Source organism: Drosophila rhopaloa, unplaced genomic scaffold, assembly GCF_018152115.1.
Source record: "Drosophila rhopaloa isolate 14029-0021.01 unplaced genomic scaffold, ASM1815211v1 contig_47, whole genome shotgun sequence".
Taxonomy (NCBI): Eukaryota; Metazoa; Arthropoda; class Insecta; order Diptera; family Drosophilidae; genus Drosophila; species Drosophila rhopaloa.
In genome coordinates, this window is record NW_025335142.1 from 2898989 (window position 1) to 2916375 (window position 17387).

The window sequence follows — 17387 nt, forward strand, 5'->3', positions numbered from 1 at the left end:
TTTGGTTAAAATGATACTCAAACTATTCAATTTTAGGTTTTTTGAATTATGAGGTTAAAATATTTTAGAAAATTACTAGTTTTTCTTTAAGCGGAACGATTTATATAGAGTATATTTTATATTGTATATATATTTCTGATTAGCATATAAATTCATAAAATGAAAAACTACATTTCAACTTAATGCAATGATAACCATTGCGTATGAGTAATTTCTGGGCGTTTAAAACCAATACTATTTAATACATAATTTACAAAAGAGGTCAGAAATGTTTTGCCTAGATTCGCAAACAAATTAAATGTTCATTTAATTTGTAGCTACTGGCCTGACAGATAGACAGTCATGGGGCATCAATCCCGCCTCCTGGGTGACAGCTTTTTGCCACTGACTGTGCTGAGCTCACTGTTGTGGTTGACGAAGCTGCCACATGCGTCTGGTATTTTATGCTATATGTGTCTAGTCAGGACATTTGCCGTGGCATCCTTTCATTTGTGCACCGTCATGCTGCACGGCTGTGTGTTTGAGACACGTTTGTATGTGACTAAATCTACTACATCCTAGGCAAATTGTTTTAATTTCTATTAAAAACTTTGCTAGAAAATATTAAATTTCTAAAAACATGCAAACATGCTTTTTATTGAGAATGTTATAATTAATTTTACTTCAAATTAGTTTCATAGAAAATTTGTTTTTACTTAGGACATTTTTTTTGTATGTTTTAATTTCATAAAAATGTATTATTGTTAAAATTAAATTAAAAATGTATGAATAAGCTTACACACTTTAAATGAATAATTTAAATGAATTAAATTAATTAAATACATTTTATAAGTTTACTTTAATTTAAGTTTTGGTTAGTTTTTGTTTCCTGTTTCATGTTGATTAGGTAGTAATAGTTTGTTTAAATTTAAAAAGCAGTATTCCATACACTTCAGTCCATATAAAACATTTTCTGTTAAATTGTTAAATACTGGGAATACCATTTCTCCTAGTCAAGGTAGACCTGTTTCATAAATTAACCACCTATTTGATTTTGTGCTTTAATTCAAATTCGTTTTTCTATGATTATTCATTAATTTTGATCGTATTATTTTATAGATCATAAAATATTATAGCAGTTTCAAGTATCGGTCACACTACTTATGAGAGACGACCGAAGAGCGGATCAATGGCTGAGACGTTATTTAATTCTCAACCGCCCGCAGCTCTCTCTATATGCGATAAGAAAAGTTAAAAACAAAAACAGCTGTAATACTCGAACGACAATAAATACTATTAGCAGGTGAAAATCCACATTTTGATTAGATTGAACTGAAAAACTAGAGCAACCTGAGGGGAACACAACGTCTTCAGTCCAGGCGGCAACATTCCTATTTAAATTTTTGAATAATTACTATCCAATGAGTGTTAGATTGTTAGGGAAGTAGGTCAGTTTAAAAGTTTGATTAGATTGAGATCTGTAGGAGGAACAGGTACCCAAAAACTTTTTAAACTGGCAGCATATTAACCTGTTAAGCGTGTAGGATATAATTTATTTTATAAGAACAAGTATATTTCCGGTTAATAATTTACGATGAGCCAGGTAAAATCCGTACTTTGCGTGGGCTGCACTGTGATCGACTTTGTGACCATCAATGGCAGTTATCCCAAGGAGGACACCGATCGGCGTTGCCTGGATGGGTTTTGGCAACGTGGCGGGAATGCCTCTAATGTGAGCACGGTGCTCCGGGTTCTCGGTTCCAGGGTGGACTTCTTTGGAATGCTCAGCAGATCGGATGCATTTCGAGTGCTCCTCGAGGATCTCCGAAAGCGGGAGATCGGCATTACGAATTGCCCCCAGACGGACAGGGATCCGCCCTTCTCTTCGGTGATCTTGGCTCAGGATTCCGGCACCCGCACTATTATCCACTGCAATAAGGACTACCCGCAGACCACCTGGGAGGACTTCAGCAAGGTGGATCTCTCTCGGTACGAATGGGTGCACTTCGAGGCTCGCAACACGCCGCACACATTAAAAATGATGCAGAGCATTAGGGAACACAACGAAAGGAGCGGCCAACGCATCATCATCTCATTGGACTTGGAAACTAGGTACGAACAGAACCAGGAACTGTGCGCACCCTGCGACTTTGTGGTTTTCTCTAAGGAGCTTGCCGCCCAGTTGGGATGGAAGACACCGCGGCAAACGTGTCAGGAGCTGGCCGCCAATATTCCAGGAAGGGGGCCCAAACCCGTTTTTATATGTCCCTGGGGAAGTGCCGGAGCCGGAGCATTGGATGCCAATGGCAACTACCACGAAATGGCTTCATATAAGCAGCAGAATGTGGTGGACACACTGGGAGCCGGAGACAGCTTCATGGCCGGATTCATACACGCCACTCTCGAGGGTCAGCGAAGCCTAACAGAAGCTGTGGACTTTGCCAACCGAGTTGCCAGCCACAAAATCACCGGATTCGGATACGATCATATTGCACAACTCAGCTTAAACTAAAACTTATCTTAAGTCCATCTTGGATTATTTGCATAACACTCTTCGAAAGAATTTATTAACATTAAAACTCGCCAGACAGAAATAAGTTTTTGTTTAAAAATCAAAAAAATATTACTAATGCTAAGCACCAATATTATTAATTTTTACCAGAGATTAAAATATTTGTTTAAACAAACATAAGGACATCGTGTTACAAATTTTATAATAAACATTAAAAGGCCGTATTGGATTTATCAATTATTGAATGAAAAAAGTTTATAACCTCTGCAAAGTAGAGAAAACCAATTAGAACATCCTTTGCTAAAAAGGCAGTCAGTTTGGAAATGAACAGCGCTTATGTATTCTCACAAATTTTATAAACTTGTCAAATTCATTATGATTATTTTATAATTATTTTCGTGATTATTGGTTAGGCAGAGACATCTTCTGTTCATGGTCTTCTGGTACTTGACGTCAAATCATCCGCTCCGTTAAAAGGGTAATATCCACATCGCAAATCAAGAGCGATCATGGCAGGATGAGTGCAGGTGCTCTGCTCTTTCGTGGTTGTTCAGTTTGGAGCCTCTCGTTGTTGTCTATGTAAATTTTATGAAGTCTCCCCGTTGGTCTTCAATATCCGAACCAATGGCCGATGCATTGATTCCTATGCCGCTTGAGGCACTGCCGGATTTTTGCTGGCTTTTCATTCCCTCAACGAGCTGTTTAAGGATTCGAATACGATTTATCAGATAATCTCTTTTAACACCAAAACAATGTACCAACCTTCGATCTCAGTCGCTTGAGTTTGCGCAATCGTTCCAACCAATTCGATGCATAAGGATGCTTTTTCTGCACACTTTGGTAGACTAGCGAGGCGAGCTACAGGATAATGATATTATTATTTAGTTAGATTACACACTCTAAGCCCCAACTATACTCACATTGGCGTGAAGGGCCATCTGTCGGGCCAGCAGAGGAGCACTGCGATCGGAGACGATCCGGTGCTCTGCATGGCACACGAACTTTGATATTTCCGATCGGGCCTTCACATACACCCTGTTCGAGTTCAACTCGAGTGGCTCCACGATCACGCAGGCGTAATTGAATTGGCCCTGAAAATAATTGAATAATAAAAATATTCAAAAGTTTCTTACTTTTGGCATTCGAAAAACATTAAATTGAGTTACAATTTTCATTATTATTTTTTGATAGAATAAGAAAGTAGATAGATAACAAAGGTATCTACAACAAATAGAAAAACAAAAATAATATGACAAGCGTTTCAAACTATTTAATGTTTTAAATTCTCAAATGCTTAATTACTCAAAAATTTGTTAAACATTGAAAATTTCGTTAGATGTTAACTGATTATAACTCACGGATATTGTGTTCAGATTGTATTCCTCGCCGCTCTCGTTGTAAATGATCTTCACATAGTCGTTTCCAATGTGACTTTTCTTTTCGTTGCAATTAGGATCATCCTGCAGATTGGTGGGCATCAGTGTGGCCACGTGGAAGGTGACCTACGGAAAACCATATGGGTTATTTAGAATATCTGAATTAGGGACGAGTTACACCTCACCTGCAGTATGTCATCCTTCCAGATATAGGCAAATTTGCCATCGGCCCCGTTCGTGTCCAGCATGATGAACAGATTGTTCTGCTGCGCTTCTTTTAAGCTAACCAGGGTACCGATGTTCCGAAGGAACTCCACATATCTAGCACTGCCGTGCGAATTGCGCAAGATCTCCACCTCGTTGTTGCACTGACCTTGTCCCACGTACAGCACGCCGATCTTGTGCGTCTCGAATGGCGGAACCAGGTCTATCAAGGTGACGGCGCTGTTGTTTTCCGGTCCCACCTTCAGTGGCACATCTGTCACGCCCAGTTGGCCAGTGCTATAGAGCTGCAGGAATATAAAGCTCGGGTTCATGCACAGCTTGGCGTTGATGGGCGGCTTGGCCGGCCCAAAGTTCCGGAAACTGCTGGCCTGCGACGGACGAGTATTTCCGTTGTTTACCTCCCGCACCACCGAAATGGTTTTCGATCGCCCTCTCATCATGTCTCCGTTTCCGTTGTTGCCATTGTCGTAGTCGGAGGTGATGACCCCGACATTGGCGCCATTGCTACCACTGCTACTTGACTTGGCCAGAGCACCGGGCTGCGGGACAGAGGTGCCTCCGAAGCTGGTTATTCTCCCCGTGGCCAGCAGAGGCGGCTGTCCGGGCGAGAGCGGCGGTTTGCCCAGCTTCAGAGTGGATCCTCCTGCTTGCAGGGTGCCACTCCCCGCCACATGGCTGCTCACATCGTCCGCCGAGTGCTGCTTGGGGGGCAGGGTGCCACTTTCCGGCTGCAGGGCCAGAACAGCAGCCTGCGAGGGCGGCGTGGAGCCTGCGATCTCCTCCGGAATGGCCTCGCAGCTCACGCGCATATCTTTGGTGCTATACTGCACACTCTTCTTCTTTAGAGTCAGCTGCGATTGCGGCTCGTCGGCGGTGCTTTTCACGGGCTCCTGGGACAGCGGCATCGGCTTGTTCGTGAGGAACGACTGCCGCCAGCTGGAGCTCATCTCCGGGCTGGAGTTCACCCGGCGGACGGGATTCCGTGCGCGACTCTGTGCATCCTCGAAGGCCAGCGAGTCATCGTCCGCCTCACCATCACTCACGCTCCCACAGAGAGCAGCCTCCTTGCCTCGCTTTCCGGCTGAGACCCGCGGTATGGGTATAGCAACTGCTGCTCCACTACTGGATGCATTTCCATTGCCATTTCCACCACCATTGCCGTTTCCATTTCCATTTCCTCCGCCAACAGAGTGAATCTCCTCCTGACGCTGGAGGGCTCGAGCCTTGGCCACCATTCGGCTGCGCAGCGCACTCGCCTGTGGGGCAGCAGCTGGATTGGCATTAGCCTCCGGTTCGGGTTCCGGATCAGCCAAAGGATGGGGGGGAGCCTGTATGGTGTTGTCTGGCCCAAACACTCCTCCATGGGCAGTGGGCAAAAACAGTGAGACCACATAGTTGAACGGGAGATCCTGGCCAAAGCAATCGTTAGTGATGGGGTTCTGGATACGGGTTATCCACGAGATGTTGCCCGTGGGCCGACGGATGAGGACCTCCGCCCAACCAGTGCAGGCGCGCACGCAAACCGGCTGCTGCACCACGGATCCCGACGAAGGACTCATGCTCACCGAGGATTGGGACAATGAGTTGCCCAAGAGCGAGGTGTTGCTGCCGGTGTGTGGTCCCTCGTTCAACCCAGTGCCCAATGCCTCGGGGTTTGAGCCTCGACGGGACAACGCGTCCAACGACGCCGTGGAGCTGTTGGAGATCTGTCGGTGCGGATGGCCGCCCGTGGCCGCCGAGTTCGAGGAGGAGGAGGAGGTGAGCTCCGTGCTGCCCGCCGACTCGTTGCCACTGCTGTGCTGCAGGCTCACTTTGGTGTAGCGTCGCTCCCGTTCGGGCGAAAGTGGAGGCGCTGCATCGCTGAGGCTCTTCGAGTTCAGGTTGATGCTGGGGGCCTTGCCCAGCTGGGCACAACGCTCGCAGAGACCGCTGCGCGTGGGTGCCGACGGGCAGCCGGAGGTGGTGATCGTCACCAGGTTGTGGCCCACAAGCCAGGTCTGTGAGACGCCATCCTTAAGCAGAAACTCCGCAGCAGGAAGTCTAAAAAACATAATCCATTATTACAAAGGGTGTGCAAACTATACAAAAACAGGAAGAATAAATTCCGTTCTATCAAAAAAACACCCACCGTTTGGGCATCGACGGACAGGGGGAAAAGGTGTGGCGGTCCAGGAAGTCAAAGCAGGTCTCTGCCAACTCGGCGTGGAAGTTCCGGAGTACGTTATTCATCTGCGGCCGCATCTCCAGATCGTTCCAGGCATTGGCATTATTACGACTGACGCGCTCCGTGAGACTGGTGCTTCGTTTCCGGTTGGACGAGTCCTCGTTCAGAGAGTTAAGGTTCACAATGTCGCTGGACAGCATCTTGGCATTCGACTGAATCGACTGTAATTGAACAGACTCATTTAACCCATGCCCAACAATAAGGATGTTCCTTATACTTACGCTCTTTATGTAGCTCACGCAGTTCTTGCGGAGCTCCAGCTTACATTTGAGGAACCACCCGGCGATGACGTGGTGGGCCAAGGAAACAGTGTAGTGATCGTAGCGATGCGGCTTTGTGTACGGAAGCGTTATGGCAAATACGTACATGTTGTGCATCAGGGTGAAGTTTGCAAACAGATGCTTGGACAGATGTATAAGCACTGCCAAAAAGGGAGAAATAAAATGAAGCTATTTTCAAAAAGGATTTTTAAAGATATCTAAAAGTATTTTTCGAAATATGAAAAAATTCTTAATCAGGCAGTACAGTTTAATGTAATTAACTTATGACCTTATTATATATATACTTACACGACAGAAACTCCAGGACTGGAGTGGCCAGCGCATTAGTGTCCGACATCTTGCTCATTTGGAGCAGGACGTCCGGCAGTTTCCGCATCAAGGCCTCCGGCATCTCCAGAATCAGGATGGTCATGGTGTTGATGCAGACGCTTGCAATGCCAGTGAGAACCCTCGAATTCAAGGCCGTAATAATGTCGTAGTGCTGGTGCGGCTGCAGGCTTTCGTGGTAAATAACTAACGAAGCTACTGCCGGCAACACGAGGGCGTGGAACTCGTCCGTGGGCCGCTTAAACTTGTTGCTGACCGAGTTGATATTGAGGAGCGAGTTGGCAAGCTCCTCGATGTCGTTTCCCTGGACGAGCGCCTTGTTCTGCAGAACCTTGGGCAGCTCCTTTATGACCAGTTGAAACACCTGGTAGTCGGTGTCGTGCTCCAGACAACGCACGATCAGCTTGCACACTCGTCGAATGGAGACCGCTGTGGTGTGAGGCTGCGGCAAAAGGGGTGAATCAATGCCCAGATAGTGGCTAAACTTGATCACCTCGTTGCTGCCCTCCGGATAGCCAATATGGTAGGAGCCATTGGCCCGGGCCTTCAGCAACCAGGCAAATATCTAAAAGGGGAAACCCATGGGACATTAGAATTGCAAATAAGCAACTCGAAATGAATATTATCACTCACTTTGTGGCGCACAACACTGGTGTGCTCGAAAATCTTGGGTAGGTCGTAGTTCAGTTCCAGGTGATCCATCAGAATATTACATATTTTGAGGGCATGGACCGCTGGCATGCGGTGCAACTTGATGGCGAATACCTTGACCAATCCATCAACGGCGGCTATGATATCCGCGATCTCCGACTCATTGTTCACCACGCCCACCGCCACATCCGGTAGAGAGGCGTCTCCAGATGAACCATGACGCGTGTGCTTGAAGGGACGATTGATAAGCGCCTCCAGAATGTCCAGAATGTCCATGCACCGCTTCGTATCGCAGTGGGTGGCAAAGTTGGTCAGGGCCCGGGCAACAGCCACTCTGACCTGTACACTTGGCTCTTGGTGGATCTGCGACAGGTGCACGAGTACCACCCGACTTAGGATCTCCTCCTCGTAGCAGGCACGATTCTGGTCCATAATTCGCACCAGTGCCTCGATCGTCTTGATGCGCACGCTTACATTGGACATGCGGTAATAGCGACGGACGAACTGGGCTAGGACGTTGAGCCAGTCCGGCCGCGTCGCCGTCACTCGGCGGGATCGGTACTCGATGAGGGCGAGAACGGAAGCCTCCGGCCTTCGATCCGCCACTCGCTCGATGAGATCGTAAATAAGCTCGACATTGCCCAGAATCTGGGATCTATCCGTCTGCAACAGCTTCTCGATGCAGTCGATGTTCTCGTGGAAATTGATCTGCAGGTGATGCAGGCGATCCTTGTTTATGTTGGTCGCCTCGTAGTACTCGATGTTGCTAACGATCGCCGACATTATGTCGCAAATCTGGTCCCAAATGATCTCCGAAAGCTGACGCTTGTTGATCACCATGCGTACGCTGAGGATCACCTCAAATGTTACGATCACCTGGCGGCTATCCAGTGCCTAGAGCGATATTATTTTGTATTTTCAAGGTCCAGTTAATAATTGGCATGCTTACCCGCCGGAAGGCTGACAGCACATTCGTTGCATAGGTCATGGGTGAAACCTGGAAAATAATGTTAGACCCGAAAATGTTCATATTCAGGTGAAAGACAGCCCCACGCAACAGGTGCCCGTCGTCGTACAGAGGAGGGTCGTTAAGGATGTTGCACATCATTTTCATGGAATGGTATCCCAGCTGGGTGCCCAACAGATTCTTCATTATCTGAAAATAAGGAATCACAGAATCTTATCACATGATACAATCAATACATATTAAAGTGTTGCTCTGGCGTTTATAATAAAAAATATTCTTTGACATTCTAAAGAACTAAAAACCCAAAACAAAGATATTTAAAATCCATATTTTGTATCATTCAAGATAAGCTTTCTTAAGATATGTAGGTGATTGGTTAAACTGTTTAATTTTTTGGAATAGAATTTTACAAGCCCCAAAATATTTGCTTAGAACGTTTTAAAGCTACACTTTAGTTTCGTTGACATTTGTGTCAGTTTACAATCACATTTGGAAGGAATCAAAATTCAGAAGTCCCCAAAAAATGAAGAAGCAAATCGTGAAGGAGTTTATAACCGTGAAGAAGGTGCTCCGCCTGCCGCCGGACCCACCTCCACCACCGCCACCTCCGAAGCGCCACGTGCTCGCCGTGGGCACGTGCACGCTGGACATGATCACCATCGTGGACCTGCCCCTCACACCTGGCCAGGTGCAGCGCACCAAGGAGGGAAGCTGGCGGCGCGGCGGTCCTGCGGCCAATATCTGCACCGTGTGGCGGCGACTGGGCTTGGAGTGCGAGTTCCTCGGCGTTTTGAGCCAGGTGCGGGCATTCGAGAGTCTGCTATCCGGATTCCAGTCGCAGGGCATCGACATCTCCCACTGCCCGCTGACAAACCACCGTCCAGCCCATCGGAGCATCATTGTCCAGCGTAACGCGGACGATCGCACCATCCTAGAGTTCGCCAACGCCGATCAGGAGCTCACCTATCAGCAGTTCGTGGGCGCCGTCGACTACCAGAAGTACTCGTGGATCCACTTCGAGTGCCGCAATCCCGTCGAGATGCAGCGCATGATCCTGAAGGTGATCGACTTCAACGAGCGCTGTCCCGAGTCGAGGATCGTGCTCTCCGTGGACCTGGACAACATGCGCCCGGCCACCATGCTGATGGCCAGTCTGGTGGACTACGTCTTCGCCCGAAAGACAATGATGCGCACGTACTCCTTCATGAATGGACGGGAGGTCGTTTGGGCGCTCAGGGATGAAATGCGGTCGGCGCGGGCTCAGTGGGAGAAGACGCAGCCCCAGAAAATGCCCTACCTGCCACCCGATCCGCCGGCCGAGGATTCCGACGAAAAGTGCCGTGGTCCGCCGCTGAAAACACCCATCGTCATATATAATAACTACATGAAAGGCGCCAGTTGCCTAATGGCAGATGACACCTATTTCAAGGTGGGCTCCCAAATCCCATTTAAAATCGTGGACGTGAACTCCGTGAATGACACATTTTCTGCGTCCGTAATCTATGCGTTGCATAAAGTCAAGATGCGACTACGGGACGCTTTGGAGTATGGCACCCGGGCATCGGCGCTCAAATTGACCGAGAACGGATTCGAAGTGCTGCGATGCATGCCCAAGGACCTAATCGGTTGTTACTATGCCTAAAACACGATGATTTTGTACATTAAAATATACTTCGATTTGTTTTTTGTTCTCGTTAAAAAGTTTAAAAACTAAATCAAGTGGGCCAAAGTATAATAAGTGAATATTCCCCATAGAGATCGAGTACCAAAATGATGCCCCACATTTGCTAAGCAAAAATTTTAAACCTTGGACTAAGGTCACTTGAAGAGAACTGGGTCGGCGCCCCTAACATTTACCATCGGTATCTTTAAGACCTTGAAATAGTGTTTTCCACCTTAAATTTACAGATTCAATGATCACTTCTTATTTTAGGGTTAATCATCATCATCAACCGCAACATGTTGCGAGATAAGAGGCGCTGAAGTAGAGCCCCCTTAAGTGGTGAAAATATCGAGCCAGATAAAGACTGAGCAGAATACTCATTAGTGTTAATAAACAAATGTCGGAGCAATCTCCGCCAGCGATTGGCAAATGACAAAGTTATCTGATAATTCCCCCGCAAAAGCGAGGACATAAAAAGCGAAGTCAATTCCAATCAACACCGCATTCGACGGATTCTTTGAATTAACGCACATCACACGGAAATGGAGAGTGAGTACGCGAAAAACATATTGCTTCAGCTTAAACAAAGAGTTGTGGATGTTTCCAGATCGCTTATTGGTGTTTTTACTGCTTTTGAGCACCACAGCAGCATCGGTTATCGCATATCCAGATATAGCTTCTATCTGCAGGGTTTCCGATGCCTGGCAAGTGCTGCCCCATAGAGACCACTGCCAGAGGTTCTATGTCTGCACTGGCGACGAGAAGCTGCCCTTCCAGGAGTTTAGCTGTCCCGCGGAGTATAATTTTAGCAAGAAGCTGCGGACATGTGTGCCCGGATCCTGCTCCGATGCGTCCTTATTTTGTGGAACAAGAAATAGTGTAGAGCGGATATCAAGCGATTGCTCGTTATATAGACATTGCTTGGAGGGAGGAGTCTACTACGTGGCCAAGTGTTCCGCCGGAAACTACTTTGATCCTGGCCGCAAGGCCTGCCTGCCCGTGGCTATAACAGCGGCTCATCAGTGCAGTTGTGTGCTGCCGGAAAATGCCACCCTGTCCAATTCCAACGATTGTGAGACGTATTTCCGCTGCCATTCAGGACAAGCTGAGTTGGTGCAGTGTCCAGCAGGAAATTACTTTGATGAGAGAGTGGGCAGTTGCATTCCGGATCACACGGGCATTTGCCTGGAGAAGCCCACAATGCCACCGACGCTGACGGATCAGGCCCTCGCCATGAACGAGTGCATCCGGACGGGCAGCCGTTTGGCGCCGCACAGCCGTGACTGCCAGCGATATTACGTGTGTGCTGAACAACGGGTGCTCGAGATGCGCTGTCCCCGGGGTCAGTACTTCGATGCAGTTCAGCGGTACTGCAGTCGTGATCTGAGAAACCAATGCCAGGAACAGCAGGTGGAGAAACTGGTGCAAGAGTCGGAGAAACTGGAGCAGGAGCAGGAGTCGGATAATCTGGAGCAGGAGCCGGAGGAAGAGGTTGCGCAGCTCGAAACTCTATTGAAAAATACGACCAAAAAGGAGGTGCAGAAGCAGGTTCTGATTGAGACGGCAAAGAAGGAAGAATACCAAGAAAGTGATGGAGTGAATGCCAAGCAGCCACTGGAGGCAGTTAGCAACTACGACAAATTCTCATCCAAGTTCATTTCATTTTAAACTGTTTGTTTTAAGCAAACAATTAAATAAATAAAGCAATATCTAATATAAACAGTTTAAGTAGTAAGCTGTTGACTTAAATTTTCACATATTTAATACACCAATCCTAATTTATTTTATTTTGAAAAATCTGAATTATTTATTAGAATGTTACTTTGATTGGGTTACGTTTACAATTAAGCAAATTACCATAAAGAAAGAATTTAAAAAAAATTGTGCACAACAAGAAAACCAATGAATAAATAAAATCTAAAATCTAAAGCTATTTAGTTTAACATTTAAAGCAGTCAGTTAAGATAACTTTTAAAGTGTCTTTTAACAAAAAAAAAGGTCCAATACTTCATTACCAACGAAAATCAATATTTCATTAAAATATAGTCCAACAACTCACCTTGAATGAGGACGGGCAATATGGGGCATAGTTGACAGTCCGGCACAATGTGGTGATGCACTGCGGCAGCGGCTCGCTGGGGAAAATGGTGTACCCGATGACCATCTCAAGAATTGTGAGGCACTGCAGTCCGATCTCATTCACGGTGACGCTGCAGCTCAGGTCGCAGGCATTCCTGAGAAAAATATAGGTTCCTAAGACAACATTATTGTGTGTGAATGATAGGGTCACCTACTGCACGATGCCGACTAAGATGTCCTTGTCCAGATGTGCGGCATTAAACTTGATCAGGTTGACCAGCATGTCAAGATAGGGGCTGAGCAGATTGGCTTCCGTGATTGCTGGAATCCAGAGCAGCATAAACTTGCCAATCTGTAACAGCAAGGCAGGACATTGATGCAGATTGCCCAGCATTAATCAATCCATGACAGACCTTTTCCTCGAAGTTGGTGATGTCCTTCCCGTTGTCGGTAAGTGTGTCGAGCAGCTCAAGCAGGTGGCGCAGATCCTCGCGTGCCTCATGGTTCTGGATGACCAGAAAGAACTTCTCCCGCATGATGGTCAAGTTCTTGTACTGTGTGTGGATCAGCCGCTTGTAGAAGCTTAAGGCAATCTGGCGCGTTTCGGCCGGCTTGTTGGGCACGATGAGATCGTTGGTGAGATTGAACAGAATGGTGATGGCGGTCTGCAAGGGAGGAGCGGAAAATAAAAATTCTTTACATGGGACAAACCCGACTAAACACACCTCGTCTAGATTAAAGTTGTGCAGCTGCATGTCGCCCAGCTCCTTGAGCATCCTGCAGCGCTGGGCCACCGGCTGCTCCGGCCGCAATTCCCTCTCGAACTCCGGCCGCAGTGTCCGCTCGCCCACGTAACCTGTAAACCCAAATGCACCATTTGAGATCTCTTGACCAGGGAGCACCCTAGAACATTTTCTTTACCTGCCGGCAGCGATTTAAGGAAGAGCTTGAACTTGGACTTGTCCTTAGAGCTCATGGTGGTGGGATCTTCGCAAGGGGCGGTGGTCAGTGAAGCAGTGACGGAGAGAGTGCAGGTGCAACCCGTAGTTCCTAGCCTAGGTCCTGATAAAAATGATTAACTTTTTTGTGGTTCAAGTGACCACTCTACCAGTAAGTAGTGTGGTTTTATTCGGCCGCCCTCTTGATTACAAGGTAAACGCTATACAAATTTAAGTGGAACTAGTACGACGCGCACTTTTCCGCTGAATTCTTATTATTCTTATATTCTTATTTTTATTTTTGTCCATATTTTTGACTCCATACCAGGCTGAATTAGAGGTGGGGCCAGAATTAGAGGTGGAGAAACAGCGATGATAAAATCGATGTCATCGATGTTTTCAGAACATCGGTAACATCGATGTTTGTCTGTGTCCAGTTCTTGTTTACTGTTATCAATTTCCCTCAACCGCACCTCGCCAATAAGATTATTTATTGCTAAAATATATCGCGAAAAGTTATGAATAAGAAGAAACTGGGCAATTTTTCGGAGGAGCAGCAGGGATCTTTGGAGGATACAGCATCAGATAATAATTCTGTAAGTAAAAACGCAATGTTTATTAGAAATAATCAAATATTTTGCTATGACTCAGCCCAGCAGCGATTCCGAATCCGACACATCAAAACAAATTAGGACTATGAGAGAGCTTAAGAAAACTATTGAAATCAATCAAAGACAACTCCGAGATCTGGGTGAAAAATTAAAAGAAGCTGAAACATTGGTAAATTTTTACAAGGAAAAATGTAAGGACAAAGACGAGCTGATTGCTTCCTTAAAAACATCAATCGAGTTGAGCAGTGAAACTATAAAACTAATTAAAAGTCAAAAGGCAGAACTGCAAACTTCTCTGCCACTTCACAACAACTTAAACATACCAAAATTGGATGGGAAATCCTACCAACCTGAGCGATATGCCTTCAAATATGGCTTTAAAAAATCTCGAATCTAAAATTAGAGAGAAAGAGATCATGCTGGAGAAACTGGAAACTAAAGTAGAAACAGACGGCAATATCATATCTAATCTCAAGTCCCAAATTAGAGATAAAGACATTCTACTGGTCAATTTCGAAGACAAAGCCCAAGCGGACAAAAATGAAAACAAAGAACAAAGAAAGGCAATATCAGGGTTAGAAAATAAAATATCAGAGCTAGAAGACAAACTAAAGCAAACAAATGAAAATCTAGCAATATACAAGAAACAAGGATCTGCTGAAGAAATGGTTGCAAGTTCGCCAATGATTTTGTTTAACTACACGAAAACATCAATGGAAATATTTAAAGCACGCAATGTAGAAGCCCTTCATAAATTGGATTTGATTAATTTAACTATAGGTTCTGGATGGATAGTCGTACAGAAACATTTTAATGATGGTGAGGACTTTGACACTCCAGTTATTTCGAAAATTTCAGATAGCTTTCAAGACCAATCATTGGGTACCCCAGAGGAGAGTTTCTGGCTTGGCTGCGAGTTATTGCACAAAATAACAACGGGACGGAGGCACGAATTATACATTTTACTTTCATACTTCAATGGTCATCAAATATATGCCCTATACGATGACTTTGTTGTGGGTCCGGGTCCAGACTACAAATTGAAATCCCTGGGTAAATACGAGGGAGACGCTGGCGACGGGCTTCGGAGTCATGAGAATCAGAAATTTCGTAGTTACTCACTAAGTTCGGAATCGGTTTGCTCTCGATGGTGGGAAAGTAAGGACGACGGATATTTGTGAGTATCATTTCAAACTGTTTAACACATTTTTTAAATCAAAAACTTTTATTTTTATAGCAATTTGAATGTACCATATAGAAATGGGAAACTTTATATAGAACCCAACGAGTTCGTATGTGCCAGTAGAATGTTTATAAGACCGCGGACATAGCTTGCAGTTTTAAAAGACTCACCAATTAAGACGGGTGGTATTCACTGAATTAAATTTGATACCTGTATCGATGCGAAAACTTTTTATGTAATTTAAAAAAGTGAAATTGTTAATATGTAAATTGTATTATCTTCTGGTATGAAAATATAAATTTCATCAAAGGCATTTTAGTTCTTAGGATGTTTTAGTAGAAAATAATAAAAGAAAATCGATAACTAAAACATAGAAAAGACATCGATGTTTTCCGTCTTTTCTATGTTTTAGTCTAGTACTCAGATCGAAAAACGATCATTTAAAGGAAAACTCAGTGGCCACTAAGCTATCGATAGTTCAATGGCTATCTACCACAACGATGTTTTCCCACCTCTAAGGAAGGGTATTAAATTATTATTAAGATCGATGTCATCGATGTTTTCAGAACACTGAAGTTTTTCTATTACTCTGTTACAAACAACGTTTTCCTAATTTATGTTAAAGAGCACCTTATAGGTGGAGGAAAACATCAATGTTTGGAGGGGCATCAATGCAACCTCTAAAAACAAATAAAATATTGGATTAAGTCCCCGCTAACTATAACGTTGGTTTCTACTGCTTGGTGTCTCCGCTAACGTCGATGTTTTTATCTCTAGCGGGTATTCAAACCAAAAACTGCTCAATTTTAAATGTTTATTATTGAATTGATTATAATATAACGCGGTGAAATTAGCTTCCCAGCTGCTTATCGACGAAATAGGAAAATCGAACTCCAAATTAAATGAAAAAATATTTTGTTAAACAAATATAGAATGTAAAAATTAAGGAAATTTAGAAATGCCAATATTTATTTTTAATCTGGGATGTTATATATGCCTAAGCATGCCTAGGCCTTAATCGAACGCTTGTCCCTTAGTTTTATTTTATTTTCACTGGAGGTTACCCATAAGAACAATTATTTTAGAGGACAAAAAAAACTCAACGCAAATGTTTTGTTATCTACAAATTTGCTTAACATCGATAAAGTTATTTATAGCCTCCAAATGACAAAAACCTGCTAATAAACATAAATAGCGAATATGATCCAAAATCCTATTGTTAATTTCGCGTTTGACAGGTATAAAACCTTTTTTTGTACAAGTTATGGATATTTTCCCTTTTTTACTGGAATAAAATATTTATTTTCTTACGAGGAACTCTTTCTTATTTTAACATTAATATAATAATAATATTTTTAATTAATGTAATGATCGATTAAGATAAATACATTATTCACGAATTTTGTAAAGAAACTGAAGCGAAACGATTTATATTTAGGATCATTTCATCAAAATGGATTTGGCCTGATAAACATTTTACACGATTTTAGACAGTGTCTTTCCCTCATATTCAGATAGCCCCACCGTTGACATTTGATAGATGATTTTGGCTTGCAAAATATTCACCATTTAAGTTACTCAAAAAAAAAAAATTAAATTAAATTCGAACAGTTTGATGGTGTATTTAATTACCATTCAGATTTGTCCCAACAATAATAATAATAAACTTTAATCAAATAAATTCTTTAAGGCATAACTTTCAACCTTGCTTACAACTAAAATGTAAAAATAATCATATCTCGTTCAATATATATCATCCAGATCACCAAAACCGTCTTCATACTCCATACACCCCTGGCCAAAGGAGACACTTCCATTATTTTGACTCTGGATGGCCATCCAACCTGGAAAGGCGGAAGGGATACCCTCAAAGCAGTCTGCAAAGTCATCGAGGAAGCCTGGCCAATTTACTCGTAGAGATCTTGGTGCAGTTGGAAAACACCAATGGATCTGTGATATTTTGCAAGCTCTATACTTCTGAAGGGAACTCAGCAAGTTTTTGATCATTTTCATTAAGCATTGCTTTATCCAATTAGCTTGTTCATCTTTGTCTCTCAGATTGTTTTTTGAATTCTGCAAGGCTATACAAATGACTGAAAAATGGAATGCAATCCTTTTTAACTAACAAGGGATAGGCAAAAGGTTACAATTTCGTATTGCCCACAGATCAAGTGGGCTGAACCCCCTCAATTGAGTGATATCAGGTCCAAAGCCATGCACAGATTATCGTCGGCAGACACTTGGATCGTATCATCCTCCAAAGTGACATCGAGTACACCGTTTATAAGTTGGAGCGTTCTCCGGGCTGTCTGCCTACGTCATAAATCAGCCACGAAGCTGACTTGACTTGAGGCGGCTGTATTTTGTTGTG

General features: G+C 44.2%; 5 protein-coding genes across 6 annotated transcripts; 4 read left to right on the forward strand and 1 right to left on the reverse strand.

Moving 5' to 3' along the window:
- The first annotated feature begins 1190 nt into the window (after positions 1 to 1190).
- Positions 1191 to 2698, forward strand: LOC108038650 (ketohexokinase). Its single transcript, XM_017115481.2, has one exon. It carries the CDS (start codon positions 1574 to 1576, stop codon positions 2489 to 2491), a length of 918 nt encoding a protein of 305 aa, XP_016970970.2. The 5' UTR covers positions 1191 to 1573; the 3' UTR covers positions 2492 to 2698.
- Positions 2699 to 2807: 109 nt separating this feature from the next.
- LOC108038651 (tuberin) lies at positions 2808 to 13570 on the reverse strand. Its single transcript, XM_017115482.2, has 16 exons — positions 13548 to 13570; positions 13206 to 13346; positions 13010 to 13140; positions 12698 to 12949; positions 12500 to 12636; positions 12265 to 12439; positions 8525 to 8731; positions 7558 to 8469; positions 6886 to 7489; positions 6538 to 6737; positions 6221 to 6477; positions 4053 to 6132; positions 3850 to 3993; positions 3412 to 3582; positions 3254 to 3349; positions 2808 to 3189 (listed from the first exon to the last, which is right to left on the reverse strand). Exons 2-16 carry the CDS (start codon positions 13258 to 13260, stop codon positions 3067 to 3069), a joined length of 5544 nt encoding a protein of 1847 aa, XP_016970971.1. The 5' UTR covers positions 13261 to 13346; positions 13548 to 13570; the 3' UTR covers positions 2808 to 3066.
- LOC108038653 (ketohexokinase) lies at positions 9020 to 10240 on the forward strand. The gene has a single exon (XM_017115485.2). The coding sequence runs from the start codon at positions 9066 to 9068 to the stop codon at positions 10182 to 10184; it is 1119 nt and encodes a 372-aa protein (XP_016970974.2). The 5' UTR covers positions 9020 to 9065; the 3' UTR covers positions 10185 to 10240.
- Positions 10464 to 11989, forward strand: LOC108038654 (peritrophin-48). Of its 2 annotated transcripts, none has more exons than XM_017115487.2 (2): positions 10464 to 10754; positions 10813 to 11985. In XM_017115487.2, the coding sequence occupies exons 1-2, from the start codon at positions 10748 to 10750 to the stop codon at positions 11871 to 11873; spliced, it is 1068 nt and encodes a 355-aa protein (XP_016970976.2). In that variant the 5' UTR covers positions 10464 to 10747; the 3' UTR covers positions 11874 to 11985. The 2 variants fall into 2 exon arrangements, with proteins under 2 accessions (XP_016970976.2, XP_016970975.2); XM_017115486.2 differs by having other exon boundaries at positions 10733 to 10754; positions 10795 to 11989.
- A 78-nt stretch (positions 13571 to 13648) lies between the features above and the next one.
- LOC108038652 (fibroleukin-like) lies at positions 13649 to 15329 on the forward strand. Its single transcript, XM_017115484.2, has 3 exons — positions 13649 to 13818; positions 13874 to 15010; positions 15071 to 15329. Exons 2-3 carry the CDS (start codon positions 14166 to 14168, stop codon positions 15162 to 15164), a joined length of 939 nt encoding a protein of 312 aa, XP_016970973.2. The 5' UTR covers positions 13649 to 13818; positions 13874 to 14165; the 3' UTR covers positions 15165 to 15329.
- Positions 15330 to 17387: the final 2058 nt, after the last annotated feature.